The following is a 27,016-nucleotide window of genomic DNA, read 5'->3' on the forward strand; positions in this document are numbered from 1 at the left end:
AGTTGCAAAAAGCCTCATACAGATACACCCCAGTCACATTTATCATCCAAGTTAAATAAGGAACATTGATCTTTTCTTTCTCTTTTTTTGCTCCTACTGAAGGTAAGATTGTGCACTTCATATTTGTTAATGATTTATAGCTACGTGTCCCCTCGTTTTCCTTTGTGTGGCTTCATAATTCAGAGCAACAGGAATCAGCGAGGGTTTGCTTGTAGTGAGGCTTTATCTGAGGATGTTTCCCTCGTCTCCTCTGATGGCACTGACAGGCCACTCTTCTCTGCTTAATATGAATCTGGAGGGTATTTCACCATTCATGCTAACAGATGGCCAGTTCTCTGTTTACATTTGCTTTGCTTCTGTGTTCGTGCCCCTGTTGCTCGCAACAGCAACAGATTCTTTTAAAACCACCTCAGCTCTACAAATACAAATATTACACTTGACGAGTTCGAATGTTAGCGATGGAGAAAAATTCAAAATTCAAATCTCGTCTTCACTGAGAGTCTCATTTCAGAGCCTTGACACAAAATCAGTGCTGGTTGTGGTAGAAGGATGCGGTTGAGAGCTGGAAAGATAGGTAAGGCTAAGATGGAGTGCCAGACCTGATTGCATTACTGTCCGCTGTTTATGGATCAGGCACACACTCGTTTGGTCCTCTGGGGTTGATTGTCTTCTGACTGGACAGTAGGAAGAAGGAAAAAAAAACAGGAGAAAAAATAGGTGAGGAGAGGTTTGTACAACGAGAGCTTCACCTTGCCTGAGGGCAGAATCGGTGCCTCTGCGATTCTGAAGTTCTCCTTCATTTTGATTACAAGTTGTTTCATTTTACAATGCAGTTGTCAAAAACAGCTTTTATTAACACAGTTTCATGAGGATGGGAAGACGGTTGCAAGCCAAAGAACCAATTAATATGATTGTTGGCATATGTGCATGATTGTACACATCTAGTGCTTTACAGGTAAATGGTCACTGACACTCCTTTAACACTCAGCTAAACCCAATGTTTTTTTTCCTCAAATGTAGCTTGTTTGCTATGTTAAATGGTTCTGCCCCAAAATCTAACAGGTTCTCCCTTGGCCTGCGGTTCTCCTTTCCACCGGCCTTATCGTTTTTTAATAATTCAAGTAACACACAGCAATCATGATATCCGTAGCAGAGGTAAAGATGCTGTTGTAGCCATTAAAAAAGTAGGAGGCGGATCATGAGATATAACAGCGAGCTGTTCGGAGAGTCATGAATGTCAGTGAATCTACCGTGTTCAGGGGTCATTCCTTCAAACGTGGAGCCACATTCATCCATTCATCAGCCTCCTGCTCCGGCGATGCTTTATATTGGGTAAATTGCCTCTTTGACAGTGACAATTTGCAAGAAATCAGAGAAGAGGTTTAATCATCATATCTAGACCACATATACACCAATTGTCCTCTAACATAAATCTGCCTGGCAACACTCATTTGATCATTTGCTAATTTTAAAAGTTTGATATGACTTTTTTTATGCAAAGTTATGTTTTGAGTACAAAAACGGTTCAGGAGGAAAACGCAGTGTCACAAGTAAACGGATGAGCTTGTGTCTTCACTTTAGAGCTGCAAGGCTGTGTTTTAATGTCAGAGCCCCACATTTTGGTTTTATCATTCTATTTTATGTTTACTTGCCTTATTCTTACCACAGGAAGTTGCTTGAGTCTTGAAGGCAAATGACTCACCTCTGCTCTACTCCAACTGCATTGTTGCTTGATGTTTTATAAATATGTAAATCCTCCACACACTTTGTAGAGACAGCGTGTGTTTTGCTATTATTGCCTTTTTCCACAGGTCAGTGGTCATGTCTTGAAACTTAATTCAATAACATTTATCTTTAAAGAGCCATCATCACTAATACAATGTGAATCTTAATGTATGAGTAGATGTGATGACTCATTAGTGAGAATACTGCACTCTCAATCCTCAGCTATATGACCAGGACCTTGTAAAGAGCACCGTCTTGTAACGTTTCCAGTAAGTTCCTGAGAGTCACCACGAGGAGTTCTGTAAAGGTTAGGGGGACATTATTTGTCGGACCTTCAGGGAATATTCAGAATGTTAAGGGGACATTTTCTGGTTAAGAATTCACGATACGGCTCGCCCTAATATAGTGTCTTATACTTAAGGCTTGCAGACATATTGCAGAATTTTCACATTTACAAATTTATAGTCAAGTTAACCCGAGGCTGCTTGGCTGAGGGATTTGGAAGTAAAGAGGAAGGACGGGCTGCTGGAGACCAAGATCCAGGGAAGACGAGTTTTAGGAAGAGGAGAAGAGGAGTGGAATGTTGCAGTGGACGAACTATTAACCAGAGGAGCAGTGACAATGTGACAATACGGGTATTACAATCTGGTAAGGAGGATGAGGAAGAGCTGAGTTTTTCCAGCCTGCACTCAGGTAATCACACCAAGGGAAGTGAGGGACTTGACCCTTATGGTCTGTTTCCTTCTTACTTATTATGAGCTACCATAAAGTCATTGATTCAGAGCTACCGGTGAAGTATGTAGCAGTCTGCTCCTCATGTCTCCCACTGTTATTCCTATGCACAGTTTTATGTAGGTCACCTATTTCCACCTGAATACATTTTTCACAGATTAGATTTGTTTTAATTCTGCCTGCATCAACTTTTTGATCCAATTCTCACCAGATCCAGACGATATGCATCGACCTATTTGTAGTTTACATGGTTGATGGTATCAAATTATTTTCACCAATTGACGACAGAAAACATGTTTTGAATTCCAATGACGTGTACAACCTATAGTATGTTGAGGTGGCCCAATGGAACATTTCCTGTGTCTCTGCTGCTCGTGTCAGAAAAGCAAAAACATCTTCCCCCTCCTCTTCCCAAAATAACAATATACTTTCTAGCAATTGTCAGTGTATCTTGCCCTAATATTTGTTGATTTTATTTCTATAAATAACAAATATAGCCAATCAGAAAACGTGTGTGTGATTTGACAAACTGACAATACGCTGGGCAGAAGAGATCTCTCATCAAATTCTGCAAAATCTGATGACATTCTTCTAAAATGTGACCATAGCAATCTCAAATCACCATGCAGTTAATGGTTTGTACAACCCACTCTTGCCCAAATGCCCCTAAAATTAGCGAGAGGGTTTAAATTTGCTCCAAAAATAAGAAGAGCGATCGGCCAATCAGAGTAATTGTACAGTTTTCTGATGCAGAGCCACGTGCAGATGCAAGAAACTAATTCTGCAGGTTGAGAGGATTGTGTCATGTGTGTTCTCGTTTCCTCCTAGTGTGTGTGTGTGTGTGTGTGTGTGTGTGTGTGTACCATGTGTGTAACATATGCAATGAGCCCCAGAACCCTTCACTCCAGTGGCCCTTGTGAACATATATTTAGAATTTACATTGAGAATTTAACCCTCAACACTCTCACTGGGGCCCATTGGAGCTGCAACACAACACCGTGGCTCTCAAGTGCAGCCGCCTCTTCATCATTAGTGATGTTTGTTTTAGTCCAATCCACGTTACCCTTCATTCCATTATTTCAATTTGCCTGATTAAGATCTAAAATTGCTTTTGTCAGCTGGGTGATTGACAGCAATTGACCACTTAGGGAGAAAAGCTGCAGAAACAGAGTGTTATTCAGTGTGTGTGTGTGTGTGTGTGTGTGTGTGTGTGTGTGTGTGTGTGTGTGTTTGCAGTCTGTGCATGCTAGTGTGTTTGTTTACCCTGATGGGAGTTGTGTGCTCAGTGAAGATGAGAGCGATTCTTCAGGCAAACAATGCAAGACCACTGCTATAGAAAATCCAGCTTTACCCACATGGGCAATGCAAATGTTTTTCAAGTGAAAGTGAGCGTGTAACAGGGACTGAAAGTTTGTATGCATGCAGATATGAGGGAAAGATTTTATAAGCTTCATGAATTTATTATCCATTTCATGTGTATCTCTCTCTAAAATCTCTCCATAAATAAACAAGACACTGTACTATAGACTGTAGAGTACAAACCTAGAGACTTTTGTGACCACAATCATGACATGGACATGAGCAATTTCCTCTCTCTCCACCTGTACAGCTTAGCATGCTCCAAGCGTGTCCCAATCAGCATGTATCACATGTACGCTTGATTGTGTGACAGACAGGCAATCACGACTCAGGCCCGGCACAATTTTGTGTATCCCAGTGGGAGCTGGGAATGCAGCTCGTTCGGCGAAGGAGCATTAAACGGTCGGGCGTGATTTAAGGACTAGCTGGTCTTCGTGTCTCTTCTTATTAGGCCCCTCGCGGTCTACATGCCCCTGGTGGAGCAGATCTCGGGATTCTGTCTTTGCCCCATCTTCACGGCATGTTAGACGGTGGAGTGAGGCGTTATGTTTATAGCACATCAATGCCTTGTATGGTCGTTCATCATCAGGCGCTGATAGCCAGAACCGTTGAGGTCCGTGACAGAACATTAATCTACCTCTCAAACAGACGGCCATAATTCTGGTTTCTCCTCCTCCACTAGTGATACACAAGCCATGGTCCTTCACTCCTCCTTTTTCCTCCCTTTGTCCTCTCCATCTCCAAGTATCTCTCCTTCCAGTCGTTTCAATTTTCAAACCATTTTCCCTCTATTGACCTACTACATTTATGTCAGCTGTCTTGAGATTTCTAACTGCTGCTGTCCTTTGTGTGCTGTTCAAAAGCTATTTCATCCGGTTGTTTTGTCGTGTGTCCCACCGTCCAGATTAATCATGCTCCAAATGAATTCAGCCTTTATTTATTCTGCAGGAATCATTGAGGTTCCGCTCAATTTTCAAAGATGAGGAGATTACAGGAGATGAAATATGAAAGCAGAAAGTCTGTAAAAGAGTAATGAACAAAGAAAAATACAGGGAGTCAATAACAACTGTGTCATGGTGCTTTATTCTTCCACTTGAACTTGTTTTAAGTTAGCAATACAGGATCTGTATTGTGTTATTTATTCCCTCAGGCAGTCTATTATGTAGCAAAGCTAGGCTAATATTGGTGTTTCACATAACATCAGACTCACCAAATACTTAAAAACAGTTTGTCCTGAGTCATTTATTAGTTACTGAGTCTTGAAACATGGGAAAACAGTAAAATTCCATCAAAATTACTGTCTCTTATGAATACTTGAACCAAATCACATTCATCAAGGCTGCACTGTATGAAGTTGTTTAATAACTAATATTCTTTCCACTCCATTCACCGAGTGACCCTGCCCAATAAAAATCTGTCTGGATGTTAATTTTCTCCTGATTTGACTGTCTGAAAATGCCATTTTCATCATTTGGCCAGACTCAACTAAATGTTACAGAAAAAACAACTCAAACAGCCTATTATATGGCAATAATGTGATAATTGTCTATTCAGTTTGTTCTGTTTTGACATTATTTATCTGTTTCTTCCAGAAGGATGTCTGTAAAAAGTTCAAAGGGAGGAGCAGACAGTAGACCATCCTCTGCCTCCAGGTCAGAAAGATGGACTACAAAAAAATCCATCAGCTCTCATTCATGAATTTACTAAAAAGCTCACTGAGATGTGTCAAACCTGCATTTTGCAAGATTTCAAATTTGGCATTTGTAACACAAAAAAAGAGTTTAGCAAGTTTCTGTTTATAAGAACTTTTAATATGTATCAGTATCACCTACAGGACACTTGATTATGTTGATGGTTTCTTTCTCTGTTAGCATGGCTTCGCGAGGTGGGAGGAGTGCAGCTGCTGCCAGATCACCCACGAATGGCAGATTCAAAAACAAGGCCCTCCAGCTCAGCCTCTCCAAGAAATTCTGGTTAGTACCTTTCTCTGTTTCTAATCAACGTTGATGAAGACAAAGAGAGAAGGTTGGGTAGATTTCTGCACCCAATTAGTGTCATTGATTCGTGCATCATTTACATTCGTCTTCTTAAGAATTCCTTCCTTCCTTCCTTCCTTCCTTCGGCATCCACGTCAGTGATGTCAGCTGATGTTTTTCAATCATTGTACTCAAACCAGGCATTTCATACAAGGGATGCTAGATGAAATAACACCTACCTAAGGATCGTTTGTTAAAGAATGATATGAAGGGAAATTACAGGCCTGGTTTAGATGATGACAGCTCTCAACACTTGCCACGCAAATACACACTTCACAGCTCAAAGTCGCCTGCGGCCCAGGGTAAGGGCTCTGGCGATGAGGAGGCTCGGCGCCGCGGGAGAAGGAGCCTCAGCAACAGCTCAGCTGTGGCTGCCGCCTACATCTCCTACCTCAATAAACTCTTTGGACAGGTCAGTTCTCTCTCGCTCACACACACACACACACACACACACACACACAGATTATTGATTGAAATGGAAATACTTGAATGCTTTATCACTTACTTGAATTTATTTGCTTTTTTTTTTTTTTAAATCGAATTTGCAAAATGGGAGATGGAAACCTCTTTTCCCTATAAATTTTCCAGCACCAAATCATCCATTCCCATGACTAAACGGCTGCTCCTGCTGCAGGCATCTTTGCAGATATCTTTGTGGACACCATGCAACCAAAGCCATTGCTGGCGAAAAAGAGAAATTTCAACTTGCTCAACTGAAAGTAATTCCTCAGACCTCCCAATTTTTCACTGGTACTTTAATTTATTCACTCAACAACTGTAAAAATGATGTTAATTCCCATTTCTTTTTGCCCCCAAAATTAACACAACTTCATTGTGAATTTGGTTTGACAGTGGCAAAAGGTCAGATCTTAGTTTGTTGATAACACTGTGTAACAGTCCAGTCCTCTGAAGGAGGAATCGGAGATGTGTTGCGCAGCGATACTCTCCTAAATACCGCAACGGCTCAAACAAACCAAAGTGATTAAGGCGGAATGAAGTTGAATTTCAAAAGAAGTGTCTTGAGTCATCCATCGACGTGTCTTTGCTTCCATTTGCTGTCTGGAGTTTACATCGTATCACCACACACCCATCACACGATCAGACATTGACAAATTGACGAGTTTTATCCTACGGTCTTAGACTGCCAGCAGCGTTTCATTAGAGCTGTCTCGCCCAGTGTCAACAAACTTAGTTGAAGGTAGTTGAGTCTGAGAAATATCCCTCTGTCCTCCAATTATTATGTCATAAGCATTGGTCAGAATAATGTTCCTTGAGAGTTTTATTTCACTAGGTTGTGAGATTTCCGCTGACAAAGTCAGGGAAAGTCAGTAGACGGTTGATTGTATCCCTGCCGTCCATACACGGATACGCACGAATCTGAACGATGAGACCTACGACGAGAAAAAGGCAAAAACGAACCAGACATGAATAAAATCTCTGAACTTCTTTTGTATTTCCATGTGAAACATTGAAAAACTTGACATGTTTTAAAGATGTGACAGAACTTCATTCAGTAAACAGTGTCCTTTGTTAATGAAGAACTTGATGTCTCAACTTTGTTTCTTGGCTGGAATGAATCTTTAATGAAGCAACTGAAAAGAAAAGCTATATTGACAGTTAAAAGGAATAGTTTTTAAGAACTATTGTACAATAAAGACCCATTAGAAGAGGGAAAAAGAATAACCATTAATGAAATGCAGGTTTATAGACTGAATCACAGCCTGCAGGTACAAAATCAGATTGACTTTTACTTCTACGTGGTTATGGAAAATGGATCCATTTGTTCAGCTGACGTGGTTGCCATTGATTGAAAATATAATGTTGGTTGTTGTTATTAACAGTGGAGCATAACAAATTCACAAATGAACGCCATGTTTGCAAACCAGTTATTGACTTTTCATGGTCATTTGACCTCTTCCATATCAGCAATATCACACTCAGCTCTATTCATTCGAACATGAACCTGCGGAGTAACCGCAGTCTCAAAAAAAAATAACAACATCAAATACAAAATTAAAAACAAACAAGAGTCCATTTCATAATAGCTAGCTGGCCCGCCTCATCTGATACCCTGATCCTGTTGTTCCAGCTCCACGGCATCTTTACAGTGAGTTAGTTCAGACACTTGGAACAATCCTCTATAGTCAGTGCACTTTTAACAGTCGAACCAGCTGAATAGAACGCTTCCTTTTAGCATAGTCTTTGCTGTATGTGTATGTTGTACTTCTAATCATCCATGGCAGATCAGTGCGTGTGTGTCTGTGGGTGCGTGTGTGTGTTCGTGCACGCATGCGTGTGTGTGTGTGTGTGTGTGTGTGGGAGACAGACTTGGCCAGCTGTTTGAGTGGATGTGGACCGGCTCCAGGATGCTAATGAGACTTAAAAACTTTGTTGAGCTAAGGAGAGAGCTCTGAACGGCAGATACCTTTTTAAAATAATTGATGGTATATCTGAAGTGTTTTTTTTTTTTTATCCTCTCCTAAAACTTAAAAGCTAAAACTTTTATAATTTATTTGCCAAAAAACTCAGTGCATCAAGATTATGTGGGGGAAGTCTGTAAATTTAGATGATTCAATACACAGTATGGTACGGTGAAGCAGACATATGACTCCAGTAATTTGTTTTTACAAAAGGAAAGTGGTTTTTGTATTAAGCACTCAAAGAGGTTTTTTCACTGCTCCATCATTTATGAAGCAGCCACATATATTTAGCTTGACGCTAATGGCACCCCATAGCCACCTTCTAAGCTAGTTTTTTGCTCAAATCAGAAAGTGTTTGTGGATTATATAGCACACATCTGGATGAAGAGGACATGGATTGCACACATTTGAACAGACATTTAAGGAAAGCTTTGCTGTTCTTTTTTGTTGGTGGCCGGGTGTCACCATAAGCTTCAAGCTAAATATACGTGGCTCGCTCTTCCTGCATTCGGGTGTCAGCGAGATGCAGAGTGATGCAGGAGAAAGAAAAAGTCAAGACATCAATCCAACTAAATCTAAGACAGCAATTTGTGTGTACTTTGAAAGCAAAATAAAACTTTTTTGGAGAAGTATCACTTTAAGTTAAGTCCCAAGTCACTGCAGTCATACCTGCAGTGTTCCCTCTCTGTGGCAAAACTAGGTCAACACTAATATATGGCTGGACGGTGTTGGTCAGTGTTAAAAAAAGTGAATTCTTGAATATTAAATGCATGACAAAGCACATTCATCACTGGAATGATCACAGCGCCCCACATACCGCAGAGAACAGAACAGTTTACCCGAATCTGTTTAATATTATTGGCAAACGTATCATTTTTGTAAAAATTTTTTTTTTAAATAGTTGGTTTGTATTATAAATGTTGATATTAAGTGAAATTAATGTAATCAAAGAAATAATTTAATAAAAGCAAACACCAGCAATAGAAGTCTGGAGTGTGAGGGTGAGAGCGAAACGGTCACGAGTGCCTCTCGTTGCGTGACGCCGGTATTCCCGGTGTGCACTCCAGCTAACATTGCGCTGACACGGTATCATGGTGCTGCAGATACTTTTAGTCAGAGAAAAGGGACTTTTTGTTTCAGCCACCTCTGAGATTTTTTTTTTACAGAATGTTATGAAACCCTGGTGAGCCTTCATTACGCAGCGGTGCTGAGAGTTTTTTTTTTTTCTGTGTTTTTTTTATTTCCATAAACGCCTTCATCACAGGACTGGGATTTACTGTAAAAGATAACAGAACAATTGACGCCACGGGGAGCTGCGTGCCCGCGAACGTCCTAATGATGTTTCTTAACTAGAGTTTTAATAATTGATGAGCCTGTTACATTGTTTTGAAGCTAATTTATGGGAAATGAACTGTCTCTGAATGACCTCGGGGCTACTGTGGACCCCATTCCACCGTCAGTTATTAGGGTTTGAATTGTGGCCAGGTGGAGGGGGTCTGCATTGTGTCAACTGGAGAAGATTTCTGAAGCAGGGAGAACATCCATTGTGCTCTGTTCCTAATCCTCGCCTCAACACGTGTATGAATAACTCCCTTAGCAGAGTTCACTGTCAGCCCTCATTAGATCCAGCTGAAGAAGAGGCTGGGAGAGACAAATCGCTGAAGAAAAACAATTGACGCATTTGCATGTCAGATGCAGCCACAATGTAAGATAGATAGATAGCCAGATAGAAGTGTTGTAAAATTGATTTTGTTACACCGTAACTGCAAGGTCGTTGACTCTGTCCTTTTTTCCTTTTGTTTTGTATACACATACCTCTCATACTGTATGTGTCCATGCTCACTAAACAGGAGGCTGCTCAATGGGCCAAGCGAAGGCAGACAGAATGAAATTAACTGTTAATGGGCTCGTTGTGACGGATGAATTGAGAGTCTGCGTGGCATGCTGTCTAATCCTTTCTGGATGGAAGAAAAATCCAATTAATGTGTTGACCTTGCTATCTAAATATGCCCTTGTAGACTGGAGGATCTTTTACAAGGGTGAAGAGTGGTGCCGTACTCCAGGCGTTTCGCAATGTTGCAAAAATAATTAAGATGTCTTAAATGAATCAGTGTTTTAGTATTAGAGGTTCCCCACTTCATATCCACCGGTAACTCTCCGTGTTGCTCTTGGCTTCGCGTTTAGGTTTCAACTCTGCTGGCAATAAAACACAGTGAATAATCATTTGAACGCCTGCCATACGGAGCAGTTTCCAAACTGCGCCATAGGAGTCGTCTCCTTTTCCTGAAGCTATTGTGCACTTGAACAGGATGACCTTGCATGATTTATGTATTAGCCACCCTGAGTGCCAACATGTATTAGGAGGAAACATCGCACTTTTCTTTGCATCTCACTTTCAATGCACACAGCGCTATTTTGCCTTTTTATCTTTTCAGCAGTGAAAAAAAAAAAAGCAGAAGGTCGAATAATACTTTTCTCTTGTAAAAGTAGCAATAATATAATTAAAACCGACATTCACTGAGAGGAAGAGGTTCTTCATAGAACGAGTGGCGATTAAATTGACTCACAAAGTTTCCTTTTAGAATCCTCAAATAAAGATTTCAAATTACACAAATATGAGTGCAGTACATTTAGCATGCAAGGTTGAGCTGAAAAGTGACATCCTGACTGACAAAGAACTCAACAAGATGAAGAACCTCCTCCTGCTATCCCACTTCACATTTTGTTCCCTTGGATGATCTTTACTGTGGTTGATGTCCAAGACATGAAGCCACCGCAGAACATAACTCCACCAGCACCAAGGACCAGTGCAAACAACATCACCAAAGCACTTGCCTGCGCAACGCCAAAACAGGATTCACCTGTGAGGAGAATGCGCTAGAGTCCACCGAACATGTGTCTGTTCCAGAGTATATTTGAGGCCTCTGTGATGATGACAGTCACATAAAGCAGCTTCTCTCAATAGTCTGTGTAGAGATTCTGTGGTGGTGGTGTGGTGAGCTGTGTTGACTGGCTGTGGAGTCAGTCTGCTGGAACTGACTTCTAAAGCAGCTTATTGTTGACAAATGAATATTTACAGCTGCAGCAATTTGCCACAGTGACATTCCAGCTCACAACCTGCCCGCTGCCCTCTTGCTATTGACTCGTGACATCTGTGGCAACCGTATATTGACCCCATCATTAGGAACATGTGTGCAGTGATTGTAGATTATCTTGGCTCGCTGACCTCGATTTGAATAATGTTGTAGGCAGAGTAAGCAATAATTGAATAAAGTCATGCACTTGTCAGTGACACTATTGAGGTGTGTTATACATCCTCACGCTATGAAGTTCGAGGGATCAAGACATAAAGTTAGTCAAAGAGGTCATACAAATGCTATCAGTTTATGACATAGTAGAAATATCAAGGCAAAATGCAAATGCTTCACAATGCCTGATATACTCCTTAAGTTGTGCGTCTTTATCTTACAGTCTTTAGTTTCCACTTGGTCTCAGCATTTTTCTTCCCTGCATGAAAGGGAGGAGAAACAAGCTCACAGCGAATGAGTGTACATTGGTGCAGGCAATAATCTCAGCTTTTATATGCTCCATAAGCTGATGTGCCAGTCTAGTTTCTTTGAACTTATAGATATCCTCGGGCTTGCGGCGTCTTTGTGCTAAGCAGTATCTCTATAAGTCAGGCATAGTTGCCCTATAGTAAGACGTGTGAGTTTGCATGTATCTCGCTACCCCTGTGGACGTGACAACCCCTTGAGTCAACATACTGCAGGTGCAATTAGCATCCAAAGAAGGCTAAAGACTTGCATACAATTGTTAATCTAATGTGAGATTGATCTTTCACTCATCTAAGGCTTGCATATGCAAATTAACCTCTGTAAATGTTTAACAGACATGCTCATTTTTTTCTAAGGACTAGGCTTGTGATATGCTGTCCCTTCTTTTTTTCTTAAATTATGAATACTTTCGCAGTAGCATAGAGACCTCTACTCTTTTAAAACTAACACTTCAAGTATACTTCTCGCCTTAGGGTATGCATGTCATACTCTGCTGCACCCGCTGAACAAATTAGTTTGCAAGCAGTGGAAATATTAACATATTGCTAATTTAAACCTTTGCCACATCTAAATGTCACTACTTTGTGTATATGCTTAATGAATGAGAGAGAGAGAGAGAGAGAGAGAGAGAGAGAGAGAGAGAGAGCGAGAATTTTTTTCTTTTAAATTCCTGGCTTCCAGCTTTGCATCTCTGAAAATACATGAGAAAGTGAGGAGGAGGAGGAGGAGGAGGAGAGACAGCAGGAGGAGAGGGAGAGTCACCCTGAGCAAATGTCAAAACCAGGCAGGGAATACTGAACGTTTTGCACACACAAGGCTAAATGCAAATGGTGTGTCTTTGTGTTTGGCAGGCATATACAATTTTCTTATGTCTTTATATGTGAAAGGTTTGTAAAATTCACTGTCACGTGGCTGTGCGTAGGCGTGTATTTGTGTGCGCACCGACTAAGCTGATGCAGGGTCCCCTGGGACTGTGTGTGCATGTAGGAGTGTATGATATTGTGTCATTTTGCAAATTAGAAAGACATGTCACTGGGTGAAATCCCATTAGACTTGGACTGTCAGCATGTGGCTGTGTTGACATGATACGCATGTTATTCTAATTTGGTAGTCAAAAACAGATAATCACAGAGGTATTTCCCATGAGAATTTATTGTTTTAAAAACCAATCCGATACTGCATCCTGTCCTTCAGTGCTGTCTCTTCTCTCTGCTGCGAAGGAGAGGGAGCTGATGCCAGAGGAGCTGGACGGTAAGATGCCATAGGTGTAATTATGATGCAGACACATGATAGATGAGCAGTCGACGGTGATGCTTTGTCAATGGCATTGATATTTTCTCCTCTGCAGATTGCTCCTGTTCCTGATTCATGTTAAACAGTTCTCAGACTGCCTTGAGATGTTGTTACCAAATGACCAAGAGCAACAAAATCAATTATGGCAACATAACTTAACATTGTCGAGTCCTGGCTGTAGTTCAGCCGGCTCGAATCAACAATTTAACTGTCAGTATCCTTGAACATGGTGATTATCTGTTTGACTGTTGGGGGGGGGGGGTTATTTCACCTCATTTCACGGTTTGTTGCAAATGCTGCAATTTGTTTGTGTCTGTTAGAGCTGCAAGAAGCCTTTAAGGAGTTTGACTACGATGCAGATGGTTTCATCCATTACAAAGACATAGCAGGCTGCATGAGGACCATGGGCTACATGCCTACAGAGATGGAGCTCATCGAGATCATCCAGCAAATCAAGATGAGATGTGCGTATTTATCTGTCTGGGTCTATTTATGTGTGCGTGTGTGTTTCTATAGTTTTATGTCTTCCTCTGCAGGTGCACCATGCATGAATGACTGATTGATGTTTCTCAAGTGACCAAGTGTGACTGTATGAGTAATGTGTGTGTGTGTGTGTGTGTGTGTGTTGCAAGGAATTGATGTTTGTCTTTGGATTTTGGGGACATTCAAGCCATTTTAGCACACTGATTAATGGCCTTTACACTGCATGCGCGGGAGTGTGTCTGTAGTCATGGTTGTTACTTTTCCGTGCTCGTGATGAAGGTGCCAGAAGTTCTCTTTTCTGAATGTTAAAGTATAAATGTGTGCAGTTCACGTTTAAATCAAAAGGTGTATCATCACCGCAATGATATCTTTAATCCTACCATGAATATGAAGAACTCGCCACTGTAATGCCATCATCGTGTCAAAGAAAGGCCAGTAAAGTCTTTCCAAATCTACCGTATAGAAGATTACATTTCCATAGTGCATTAAAGCAATACTTCATCCGTATTTTGCCTTTAAAGGTAATATCAAGTAAATGTCTTTGAGCTCAACTTATCCCCTCCTGCAGCACCTCTTCATGACTCCAACTACGCATACTTAGCGTCAAGCCAATGGTGCCCATTGCCACGCAACTAGAAACAACAAAAAGCCGCTCACAGCTAGATCCTTCCACTAGCTTAGAGCAGTGTCCAGGATCCAGCAACTTCATCCTCCAAAAGTTAACTTGTCTCTTGTAATACGTCGCATCGTCGGTGGAGGTGATAGAGGATGCTTGTGACAACTACACTGCATCCAAATCTTCATTTTTAATTGATAGACCGTTTGAGCAATAAAGAGAAACTTCAGTTAAGCTGGAAATTGATTTCTTTCCCTCCTGTACTTCTCTCACCACCTACATACAGCAGAAGATTGGTAAGAGGTGAAACTCCTTGACTTAACCCACGGATGGAATGACAGCGCTTCCTAGTATTAAGTTGCTTTTTCAAGGCTGCTGTATTGAAAGGACAAACACCATATAGTTACATCAAATCCTGCAGACAGTTTTGATTTCAACTGCTGAGACAGAAATAATTGACATTTTAAAAGGATGGTTCAGTTGTTTTTTGTTTTTTTAAAGCTGAGACCTATTTGCTACTTACTGGTGGAGTTCTTGCTCAGTGTGATCACTGCTCCTCCTCCTGGTAGCTCCTAAAGTTTGGACAAAAAACAGGATCGAGGGTCAATGGAGCTTATCCCGGCTGACTTCAGGCGAGAGGCAGGGTTCACCCTGGATAGGTCGCCGGGGGCCAGGGCTTGATAAGATGTGTGTTTTAATAATTAATTCATCAGAAGTCTGTATGTATAAATGACTGCATTGAAAATGCCATAAGTTTACTCACATCCTGGTTGCAAGTTGATGATGGGGGCGAGTCTCCAGCTCTAAACCACTGATCGGGATCTAAACACGGGACTTTGAGACCTGAGCTGGCGCAGAAGCTAAAGTAAAGTTGAGATTCTCAGCTGCGATCCTCGGGGACCAGAGTGCAGCTGGTTCTCCATCTTAGAAACTAGTTAATTAGATTCACCTGGTGTCCCAGGTGTGAACTATTTCCTGATTAGATTCAAGCGCTTCAAGAGGATCCAGCCGGAACTGAGAGAGAAATATCTCATCGCCTAAATCAGGGGTAGAGAACCATGTGCCATGGAGAGCCGTGTGTATGCAGGTTTTCCTTCCAACCCAACACTTTAACAGGTGATTCCACTGATTGACACTCTTCTGTGGCTAAAGGTGTGTTAATCAGTGGAATCACCTGTTAAAGTGTTGGGTTGGAAGGAAAACCTGCATACACACGGCTCTCCATGGCACATGGTTCCCTACCCCTGGCCTAAATGATCCCAGCAGAGCGCAAATTTACTTATTCTTGACGAGAAGCTGAAATTTTACAAAATATCGATTACGTCATACTGACTTACAGGGGAGAGCAGATAAAATGACTCATGCTTCCCTCTGGTTTTAAATCAAATGATGACAACAGTATCTCTGCTTTGACTTACAATCCTCATGTTGAAAAGAAGCTGGATAAACATGAGCTATCGGTGCTTGTTTTGTTTTTGATCAACTATGTTACATTGGTGTGAATTATTCATCTTCTCTCTGATGCTTTAATTTCAGCCGCAAGCTAGAAGGGGAGAGAATTAGATATTTCTAGTTACCTCTCTGTCCCTAGAGCTAATAACACCATGATATTATATATATAAATATATATTTCCATAACCAGCATAATATAAACAATTAAAGAATGATGGTAAATTCCCAAGACTTTTTCAGAGAGTTTTTTTTTCCTTTTACTGTGTGATTATTGACTGACCCACTTAAAGCACAGTAATTCTGCACCCCAGACTGCTTCTCCTCAAGGGTGAAGCCAGCCACCCAAAACTGTGCCTCCAGGCAACGATAAAAAAATCCTCCACAAAGTGAAAAATTGTATCATTAGTCGTCTTTTATTTTCGAATCCTTGTTAGAAATAGATGACTAGTTAGATGGCAGCCATTAGTCCCATGATTGAAAAGCTCCTTGCAGAGATAGTTTGCCATTTGACTCTCATCCTCCACACTGCTGAGACTCTGATTACATTTCTGAACCACTAAATGACACCGAGGCTTTATTGAAGCGCTCTTTCACATCCACCAAGGCCTGGATAATGAAAACAGACCAAGCTTATTGGTCTACACTCAAATCAAATAAGCCTGTCTTTAGTCAAAGTAATAACATGAGCTTCCTTTTGTATCAGTCTGGTTTGATAATTACCATGGGGATGGAGCAAAACAAAACTGGTTCTAACTGGACTGAAAGAGGCATAATGGTCATAGTTGGATACATTGTCATAGCTCACATGCGGGTTGGTCATGAACCTGCAGGAAAGGTGTGCTGTCAATTACAAAAATCATTTAAAAATCAAACAACAAATACGCGTAAACTCACTGGTCGGCTACAGATTCTCCTCAAACCTGCAGGTCCCCTCAGGTCCTCTTTAACATCTTTGGGCTCAATGTGCATAAGGGATATCTTAAAAATAATGGACAGATTCTGATGACATCTGATGTAAAGGTAAGTAATTTCACACGGAATAAATGATTGGAGGTGATCTGGAAACTGTAGACCCTGAAGACTTCTCAAGCAGGATCCTGCTGTAAGTGGTATTGGAGCGTTCATTCCATCGGTCTGATGTGGTTGAAAGAAGAACGTTCCTTGATCATATTTTCAATCTGTAATCTGTAAGGCTTTTTGATTAGTATGAATCATGTCCTGGATGAGAAGATAACAAAACATAACATTAGACCTACTTTTGGTGATGGGGGTTAACATTTCTGAACATATTTTGATGACACTATGTATCCACGTAGTCTCCTTGGCAGAGGTACGAGCTCTCTGAGTATAAACAATGTTATGTTACAGGAACTAGATGTTGTTTGTGAGCCCCTGCATTCGTGTGCTCTGTCCCTCTGCAGGGGGGGGCCATGTAGACTTTGATGATTTCTGTGAGTTAATGGGTCCCAGGATGCTGGCTGAGACAGCCCACATGGTTGGGCTGAAGGAACTCCGCTGTGCATTCAAACAGGTGAGTAAAGAACCCTGCTGACAACCCTGCAGACATTTGACTTGAGACTTAACCACAACTTTAAAGTGAGCAGAGGGACATTTGAAGAGTTTACAGCTTTTACTTGTCAACCAGTGTAAGAGCAGCGGCCCAGCAGGCTACGAGCGGAGGAGAGGAAAGAGAGAAGGGGAAAATATCCATATTGATGATGTCTGCCTCACCTTCTCATTAGAGCTCATTTGGTGCGTCTCCTCTATTTCAAGACATTCACTGTCTTATTGGCGCGCGGGAAATCTCTATTGAATTTCGATCTTTGACGTCATTACAGAAGAAGGTAAACAAGCGTTGTTTTGGTTGTCCTAGCGTGACGTAGTCTCTTACCAAGCAAAACAAATGAGGTGATGATGTTATTAATAAGCCTAACACCTGGGTACAGCTGGTGTTTACAATGATTACTGCAAAACAGCTGATAAAGTGCTCTTCATATTTATAGATATTAGACCAGATTGTATGCAAGTCTGGCGCTCACACAGTAACCTTGCGGTCATCCATATGAGCCAGATCAAGATTTGTCTGAACCAATCTAAAATTTTGCCTGGGGCTCTCGGACTTCTTGAGTCAGCCTTATTTCTGGAGTTTTCGTCCCTCATACTTAGGTCATTGTCAAGGTCCTAAATAATCCCATCAAAGTCCCATGCTCAATTAAAAGTTTTTTTTTCACTTAAAGCAAATTTAACCCCAAAAAAGTGTTTTTTTCCCTTTCAGGTACTCACATATAGGTCTCCTGAGGTCACAAATACCTTTCAGTTTTTATGACTCCAGAATGCAGAAAGAGCCAGCAGCATATATGGATGGCTAACAGCAGCTACGGCAACAAAACAGCAGCAAACCTGACCAAAAAAACCCATCATTTTATAGTCTCCCAACAATATAATCCAGTATAATCCCCATTTATCTTAATAAAGTGTTATAGTTTCTTTGTTTTTGTTGATGCACTTGAGAGACTTGTTCTTTTGTTGCTGTAGCTGCCATTAGCTGTCAGCTAGCCACCATTAGCTTCAAGTTACCTATGTATTTAACAACTATTTTTCAGTACTGAAAGGCAAAATACTGTTTCTAAATGAAGAATCGCTTTAAGGATGTCATGAGGCAGCATTTCCTCATCCGAAGACTCTGTTTCATGCAGCATGTTGTATTAATTACCAAAGTGAAAAATCAGTGTTTAATTAGCACAGTCTGATCTATTAGATTCTTTGTTTGTTCTCTCTTGATAACTTGCTCTCTCTGTTCCCTTCTTCCTCTCCTCCTCCTCTGTTCACTCCTCATTCTGCATTCAATCTGTTCACCTCATTAGCCCCAGAAACATGTGTTCTTTCATCCTTTTGCTCTTCCTGCCACCTCTAATCATCTTCACCTCTTATGCATTTATTTGTCTCTCCTCACTGACTCCATGTTCACGTCCCCACCTCTACAAACCTACACGTCGCAGTTCGACTGTGATGGCGACGGAAAGATCACGTTAGAGGAGCTGAAGGAGGGCATGAAGAATCTCCTGGGGGAGAAGCTGAAGAAAGGCGAGCTGGAGGAGATCCTCGGCGACATTGACCTCAACAAAGACGGCAACATTGACTTTGATGGTGAGATGTGGGGGGGGGTGGGGGGGTGGAGCAGAAGCATGAATGGGAAGAACATCGAGGGGAGAGAAAAGGAGATCGACAAGAGGCAGAAAAAGGGTGAAAAGAGTGATGGTTAATTCAAGGTGGGTTGGATGGATGGGCCAATCTAATCAGTTGTGCACTAAGTCAATATACACACCTGGTCACCCACCACATGTGACACATGACAAACACACACTCAAGGACTTGGGAGAAGTTACATTTCCCCTTCTTAGCTCGCAAGAACATAAAGAATAGTACACACACACACACACACACACATACACATACATGCACAACAATGTGCAAGCAGCACTAGTGCGATTACCAGCTGCAGCTCACAAGGGGTTAAGAGGTATGATCCAGTTTGTCTGGTCCCAGCAATCTAATCTATTGCAATTATTGGGAACATATGAATAGGCGTGTCAGTCTCAGGCAGGATCAATATGCAGGTGCTCCTCATTATCATCAATTAGCCCCCCGGAGCCGCGTTGTCCAGTTCAGCCACGTGGGCTGAATATCAAACAAGGCAGCTGGTTAACAGTCATCTGCAGCAGCATCTGAATATTCCACACGCCGATGAAGCTTGAATGAGAGGAGGCTGTTTAGATGAGTACCTCAAAAGAAAGAAGTTAGTGGGTTAATCTGGAATTAAGCTTTAGTGCTCAGTCAGTCAATAGGTTCGCACCTGCAGTGAGAGGGTGCAGCCCTCAGGAGAGACAAAGGGAAATAGAAGATGTGATTGATCGGTTGAATTCAGCATATTTTCCCATCTCAATTTGCCGACAGGTTTTATTGACAGGACACATCAATCTTTTCTTGATTTGAAGGTGAATATGGAATAATCGATTCAGTAATCGGTAAGCGTCAAATTACTGATTTCAAGCTGCTAGTATTTCTCAATTAACCTTTAAACCATCTAAAGATTAAGATCCACAAAATGAAAATAGAAACTGCAATATTTACACACCTCAACTGAAATGCCCCTGCATCCATCTGTTTTGGTTTCTGCTTTGACACATCATCCCATCACCACTTGAGTTTTCATTTACCAGGTGATAATGGCACCAGTTCGTCATTACAACGCACTAAGGGCAGTGTTACTTTCTGGCATAATTTCATGTGGGTTGATAATGAGGCAGCTGCCTTCTCTGCTGTCCCTTCATGATTAAAAGCATCATCAGTCCTTATCAGTGGATCTGCTGCTGTCTCCCTCTGCAGAGTTCATGATGATGCTTTCTGCGCGATGACCTCTGATGAGACCATGGGAGTACAGCACTGGATTCAAAAGCTGTGAACATTCAACCAGCAGCCAGCGCCGTCAATTACTGCTTTTACTTTTTCCACTTGTGACCTTCTGTCTAATATGAAATGTCTGGTAGAAGAAAAAAAAAAATCAAGTCAGTGAGTTTTATTTTCATAATAAAGGTTGAGGTAGTGCAAAGGGTGTTATGCAACTATGTGAAGCCATGATGTTACAGTGTCGCCCCCTAGTGGCTGTAAGTAATTCACTCCAAATTAATTGCACAATTTATTTTCGTACTTCTCTTCAGGTTTATAGTAGAATCTCTCACATTCAAGGTGTTTTTGGAAATGAGAATTGAGGTCTTATTTGCTTTTAAGAGAAAATCTCACCAATGTCTTCGAATTATTAAACACCGAGGCTTCATTTGACAAGAATTTCGCATTTATTATTGAAAATTGATAACTTAAAAGAACAAGAACAAGATCTTTCTAAAAAGCCTTTTTTTTTTTTTTTTTTTACAAATGATTTACACGGACTAATTTGTTTTTTTCCCACACATTGTGAACAAATGGTGACTCAAACAAACAAAACAGGTGTCACACTGGCAAAAAAAAAAAAAGAAAAAAAAAGGAATGAAAACCAAGCCAAGGCATTGTGTTGTTTGGATCACAATGCGAGACAATGTAAGGCAAATGCAGCCACCTGACAGACACGCTGCAGGTACCATCCTCTCTCCTCCACAGCAGCGTCGAGGGAAGGTTCGATGGACGTGTACCTGCTGGTCTTGTCGTGATTCAGAATATTGCAATCTTGTATACTTCATACAAACATCTGGTCAGAATGTACAAATGTATTTTCTCATAAATTAGATTGATTCAATAAGAATCTTTTACTGCTGGTGGGGGAAGATAGAACCATCTTTTAACTGATTAAGACAATCCTTATATCCTACCTGCATACTGACAGGCAGACACTTTTGGAAGAGGAGTTGCATAACTCAAGGTGTCAAGGAAGGAAGATTTTAAAAAGTGTGGTATGGGGATGAGACTCCGGGGTCATGAGCGTTCGTCTGCATGACAACATGGAAGAAATTTTGGGAGGAAAGAGAAACAGACGGCCTCATTCTTTCAACGGGAAGTTTCTGATAATGATGGAAGTTGTACACACTGGGAAAAGTGGGTAAGAAGAACTCTTGATGCTCGGAAGAGACTGATTCCTACTTTCATGCATCTGACACACATACCTCAGCCTTTAGTTGCTCTTGGTTTAACAGACCTCTTCTTTTCACTATGGTTTCTCTGAAACACATCATGCCGTCTCCTCTTTTATTTATTTTTTAGGGGGGGGGGGGACTTTTAGCATTCAGGCTTTTGTTCCGCAGTGTCACCACACCCTTTCACTCAATAAATTAATTTTACAGCCAAGAAACAAAACACTTTCATTTGTCTGAGCTGGTGATACAACTCCAACCATTCCGTCTTTGACTTTGCAGCAACAGTATTCTCTTAACAGAAGGTTCACATACACGGGATTGTTACTTATTCAATACACGGCCATCTTCATCTGCCTTGACTACACAATCTATCAAGAGAATCTCTTCTGAAGCATTCTCATTTCAACACTCAGGAAGTACAGAGTTGTATAAATTACATGTATTAAGTGTGAGAGCCAATTTTTTTAAATTATTATTATTGGACACAAAAAAAGTCTCACTGGATAAGATGCTGCTAACAAATGCATCATCATCTGTAGGTACGGAGCAATATTTTTGGACTGGAAGTATTGTACTGTCCATGCTGTTGACCAGTCACATTTGAATGAGCTTTGATACCATGCAGGTAAACAGTTTGGTGCTAATTGGGCCGTAAACAATAAACTGCAAAAAGAAGAGGAAGTCCAGATGTCCGCTGACTATGAAGGGAAGCTCCGAGATTTTGGCCGTTGCCCCCAGAAAAGCTGTTGGGTTCCGAGACTGGTCAGTGGAAGGATCCCTGAGGTGGTTTGGCCATATCTCTGGTGTCGCTGAACAACAATTGGGAGGACGTTTCACCTTTGTTGCAATCTTGTGTGCACTCTCATACAAGCAAGTTCATCATGAGGGGATCAGACAGCGGTATAAACAAAAGTTGGCAAATGTTGAAAGAAAAGTTGCTTGAATGTTGTTTAAAAAGTCTGATGGAGGCTTGATGGTGGTGATGATGAGGAAGCTCTAGTTGCTGGGGATGCTCTGAAGATACGTGAGGATGTGCTGGATCTTCTCCAGACGTTCCCTCAGACTGGTCATGGAGAGGACAGAGAGCTGGTACCGCGGGTCAATAGGCAGAACAGCCAGGAGCCACCAGCAGCACGCCGGACCATTAGGCGTGGCCTAGAACAAATCAGAACTACGATATAAAAAACTTTCACAACACATGATTTTGACTGATATAAGGACACCGTAGGTCAGCCTTTGGAGCTGCCAGTCAGGGTTTTATTGTGTCTCAACATTTCAGGCCAGACAAAGCCTCACTATCCTCCTCTGGGCCCTATTTCCCATGATCTGTCAGGGCTGTAATGAATTCCATTTATCTCTGTCACTGTTTCAAACTAATCTGGAGAGAGGGGGGGAAAAAAAACTTAGATAAAGCTTTAAATCCTCTTTTATCAAGTTAGCTTTGGCTAACTCAACATTTCTAAAGCAATCCCAGATCTGTAGCTGCAAAGACTTCCCTTCAGTGTGTAACATTCGAGCTCCTCTAATGATATGATGTACTTAGATGGTAGTGATTTGACCTGAGAAGTATTTGCATTACTCCCCTGGAGGGACCTGAATAATGGTCACTGGTCAGACCAACGCAGGTGTTCCTTAGTGAAATGGCTGACAAAAAAAGTGTCTTTAGCAGCCTAAGCCAATTACAAAATGTGCTTAAAAGATTTGAAATGAATCTTATGGACAACATCTAACATATTATCACAAAACAAGACAGGAATTTCTGAAAATTGTTTAGTCTGAAGCGACACACCACCAAAAATTACAACTTAAAAACTTTTCTTATCTTTCTTTTTGCAGCGTGAGTGCATGTTGAATAGGGGATTCTCTTCATGACACTTCTGATGCAACAGTACCAGTGGGATTAGGTATGAAGCACCCACAAAGCTCTTTAGCCTATATTGTCAAAGGCTCCGCCCCGTGGTTGTCCTAAGAGTGGAGCTGTAATCCTTTTCAGTGCTGCAGGCTGTGAGCCGCCGCCAAGAGTCCCTGACACACAACAAACGGGTGTTGAGACATCAGAATCGATGATTAAGTGGGTCTTCCCCTCAAAAAAGGCGAGAAACGTGGGAATTTATTTGGTCCTTGTCTGGTTCACATCCTGGATTGTGACTCCCATGTCATCCAAGAGACTGCATGTTCCCTGCATCCATTACATGTATTTATCCATCCATCCATTTTCATTATTATTATTTTCATTATTTCCATCTGTACTCCAAATTGGGCAGGTTGATGTTGCAGGAGGGCGGCACGACGAGGCTGATTGATACTCTAAATTGACCGTAGGTGTGGCTGTGAGTGTGAATGGTCGTCTGTCTCTATGTGTTGGCCCTGTGATGGACTGGTGACCCACAGAAATGCAGTAGAAAAGACAGAAGATATACATACTAAAACTAGCTAGCAAGCTCGCTAGATAGCTGTAGATATGCTGGTGATAAGAATTGTGTGTGTGTGTTTGTGGGGGGGGGGGGTGATTAAGGGAGGGTTATCTGAGGGTAGAAAGTTTTTTCTGCTTCTTGGTATGAGAATAAATAAAGCCTAGAGTTCAACAAGGGTCTGAGCAGTGTCCGTTGTACTTCATCCCTCAGGAAGTTCACCATGAGATGATCCCACTATTAGACCAAGAATGCACTGTGGGATCTGGCAGTGGCCCGGCAAAGTACAACTAACTTTATAAGCCCTGCAGAGAAAAGGACTCTTCCTGGAACTCAGCTGATACTGAAAACACCCCTCAGAAGAAACTCTGAACAGCAGCAACAACAACAATACAAGTTAACAACAAAATAGATCTAATACCAATAATAGCCTCTTTTATGAACTGATTTGCGAAATAATATATTAGATAACAATTTTGAATTTTTTTTTTTCAAAAAATAATAAATAATCTGATAAACTCCTGTTTTCTCAGGACGATGTTGCATGGAGATTATTTTTATTCAATTGCGTTTTAAACTTCAGTTCCCCTCAATCCCTTGTGCATCTTGCTGGCACACAGTTACAATATCACCATTCTTTTAAACCTACGATGTATCAGCAAATCTCACGTTTTCCTAAAAGTGAATGTGCACCATAGGATTGTTAAAAAAAACAAACACCTAGTGTTTGACATGTAGTTCTTAAGTGAGATTATCTGGACAGGAACAGGCAAAGTACAAGTCCACCAAGTGAAGTAAATGTACCTGGATATCAGCTTCTCGTTCTGGCATTGGTCCAAAGTGCTGCAGGATCTGGTTGTGAAAGCGGATCTTGAGGTTCTGGAACCAGACACAAGCCTGCTCATACACTGCGTCATGCAGTTCTTGAAGACTCTCTAGCTCCTTGCTGTCCTCCACCTAAAAGTCAAGAGAAATTTAATTAGTACACCTTCAACTTCTAGACTGTGCACATAGTACTGTAGTAAAAGTAGTTGTCAAAGTTCTTACCCGAGTATCTTCCAAGTGTTCAATGTCAGCAATACTGTAACCATCCTTCATTCCTCTGGACAGAACCCGGAAGCGCTTTCCTCCAATAGTATCCACCACTGATCGCCCGTCAGGTAGGAAATGGACACTCCGGATGATTAGCATGCATCCATAATCAGCAAACCTGCAGGGATGAATTCAATGTTTTAATAAAGCTCTGTAAGAGAGACCTCAGTGGTCTTGTGTAGCTGCATGTATCTAATTAAACAATCCCCTATAAATGTCATTAACACTAATCAACTTATGGCTGTGTCTGCAGTGCTTACCCTTTCTGGGGATCATTGATGCACATCCCGAACTGCTGCGTGCCTGTGTCCATGCAGCGGCGAATCATGAGTCGGTAGCGTGGCTCAAAGACATGCAGGGGGCAAGGCACGGTGGGGTACGCCATAGTACACACGAAGATAGGCACATTCTTTGTCAGGCTGCACAGAGAGACCGGAGGAACCATTTAGACTGTTAGAACCTTCTGCACGCAGCATACATGTGATGGCAGATTTGAGGAGAGGAAGCTTACTCCGAGAGCTCTCTGGTCTCCTCCAGATGGTTTTTTCTCCTCTCTGCATACTCCTCACTCAGATACTGTTGGATCAGCGTGTCCAGGACTGTCGTCACCATGTACTTCCTACATGCTAGATACTGAGGAGGGAAGGACATGAGTGAACAGATGACGCACAGAACACATTCTGTTTAAAAATCAATGTAATAAGGGTTTCTAACCTCTTTCAGACTCTCTTTACACAGAGGACACTGGGGTGTGTGGTCCAGACAGCGTTCCAGACAGTTTCTACAAAAGGTGTGGCCACATGGCGTGGTCACAGGCTCATAGAATAACCTGGTTTGGTTATAGAGACGCAAGAAAACATCTTTTGGTTATTCTGTTCTGTGAACCATGTGAGGTATGTAAACTTCCTGGTAGATGCGACCTCACCTCATGCAGAGAGAGCACTCCAGGTCGTTGGGGTCCAGGGGGTCATCAGGAACAGTTCTGCATGGTTTGGCTTTGGCTGCCTGTTGTTTGGAGCCTTTAGTCACACCTTGAGTCAAGACAGGAAAATGCCGTTCACTTTCTAGCCAGAAGAATTGCCTCCGCTCGATATGATGATAATTAGGAGTACTGAACATTGGGAATGCTGCAGAATGACATCTTACCTTGTTTTTTATGTTTGCTACTTCCACTGTCCACCACACAAGGTTCTATTTCTGAAATTGACAGCTTCCTCTTCAGCAGGCTGGCCTTCTCCTGGTCCCCTAGCTGAGGAGCGGAGAACACTCTCTTCAGCCCTTCCTCACCACAGTTGGACCCGTGCATTCGGAGAGAATGAGCTCGGCTCAGACCGGGGCGTTCCAGACTTTCCCAGCGTTTCTGAGACACAGTGGCGAGAGAGTGAGTGAACAAGTACGACTGGTATCAGAGATGCAACAGTCCATCAGTCTAGCACAGACAACACGATAGTTCAAGCTGTAGAAACAGCAACTCAGGCTGAAGGACCCCACACACACGACATGCTACCAAATTGTCAGAGTCACAGCTCTTCATTTGAAGAGAAGAGGAGATCTATGAGCAGGAACCTTCATTCATCTCCCTACAGAACATGACCAATTGGAGAGGTCATCAAAAGGAAAACCAGACAGCCAAGCAGCCCCTACCACTGCCATCCCCAGTGCCAGAAATGTATGTTTCGACTTAACTGATTGTGTTTATTGTAATTATAATGGAAATTATGATGTAAATAAACAATTTTAGGAATTATATTTATCTGTTGTACCTGTTCCCTTCATGGAACGTCCAATACTTGAGATGAAGTGGGATAAACTGTGGCTGATTTTATTAGCTCCATCCAGTTAGCTTGAACATTCCCCTTTCAGAATTACTTAAGTGAGTTAGAGGACGCTTGTTATGCTGTCAGTTAGGATGTAAGCCTTGTATAAGGAAGTCAGAAGCCTTGTTACTCTCTATGATGATACCTCCAGGTGGCCTGGGTGGTGGGGTGTCGAGGCGGCGCGGGCCTGGTGTTGTCTTTGGGTAGGGCTCCTTGGTGCAACTTGGGCATCAGTCACAATGCTTTTACTACGCAAGTGAGGCGACGTGTTCTGTGTGGTTTCCCTCAGGCCGACCTTGACGTTCTCATCAACCGGGGATAGTAGGGCACACAAGATCTGTAGAACCCACAAGAATTACGCATCAAAGTGAGAAGCTGACAGCATTTCTTTCATTTTATGGG

General features: G+C 41.8%; 2 protein-coding genes and 1 long non-coding RNA gene across 4 annotated transcripts in view; 1 reads left to right on the forward strand and 2 right to left on the reverse strand.

Annotated features, from left to right (window-relative positions):
• On the forward strand, positions 1-23,754 carry cabp4 (calcium binding protein 4). Its single transcript, XM_086211539.1, has 9 exons — positions 1-102; positions 5,409-5,468; positions 5,688-5,789; positions 6,132-6,264; positions 13,047-13,077; positions 13,440-13,583; positions 17,092-17,201; positions 18,670-18,817; positions 20,057-23,754. The coding sequence occupies exons 2-9, from the start codon at positions 5,413-5,415 to the stop codon at positions 20,083-20,085; spliced, it is 753 nt and encodes a 250-aa protein (XP_086067665.1). The 5' UTR covers positions 1-102; positions 5,409-5,412; the 3' UTR covers positions 20,086-23,754.
• LOC147257534 (uncharacterized) lies at positions 6,573-15,199 on the reverse strand. Its single transcript, XR_015117616.1, has 3 exons — positions 14,982-15,199; positions 14,742-14,790; positions 6,573-7,243 (listed from the first exon to the last, which is right to left on the reverse strand). It is a non-coding gene; the product is annotated as an uncharacterized LOC147257534 (long non-coding RNA).
• Positions 20,266-27,016, reverse strand: part of lonrf1 (LON peptidase N-terminal domain and ring finger 1) — a 13,675-nt gene continuing 6,924 nt past the window's right edge. Inside the window, exons 4-12 of one of the 2 annotated variants that reach the window (XM_086211537.1) lie at positions 26,760-26,951; positions 25,944-26,157; positions 25,723-25,828; positions 25,512-25,626; positions 25,309-25,430; positions 25,058-25,216; positions 24,753-24,915; positions 24,510-24,662; positions 20,269-22,449 (exon numbers count right to left, since the gene is read on the reverse strand). In XM_086211537.1, the coding sequence (XP_086067663.1) occupies positions 22,291-22,449; positions 24,510-24,662; positions 24,753-24,915; positions 25,058-25,216; positions 25,309-25,430; positions 25,512-25,626; positions 25,723-25,828; positions 25,944-26,157; positions 26,760-26,951 (1,383 nt within the window). In that variant the 3' untranslated portion in view covers positions 20,269-22,290. Of the gene's footprint in view, positions 22,450-24,509; positions 24,663-24,752; positions 24,916-25,057; positions 25,217-25,308; positions 25,431-25,511; positions 25,627-25,722; positions 25,829-25,943; positions 26,158-26,759; positions 26,952-27,016 lie in introns of both variants that reach the window. The other variant, XM_086211538.1, reaches the window with a different exon arrangement.

Source organism: Aulostomus chinensis, chromosome 8 (genome assembly GCF_037954235.1).
Source record: "Aulostomus chinensis isolate RoL2024-O1b breed Wild chromosome 8, RoL_Achi_v1.0, whole genome shotgun sequence".
In the NCBI taxonomy this organism is placed as follows: Eukaryota; Metazoa; Chordata; class Actinopteri; order Syngnathiformes; family Aulostomidae; genus Aulostomus; species Aulostomus chinensis.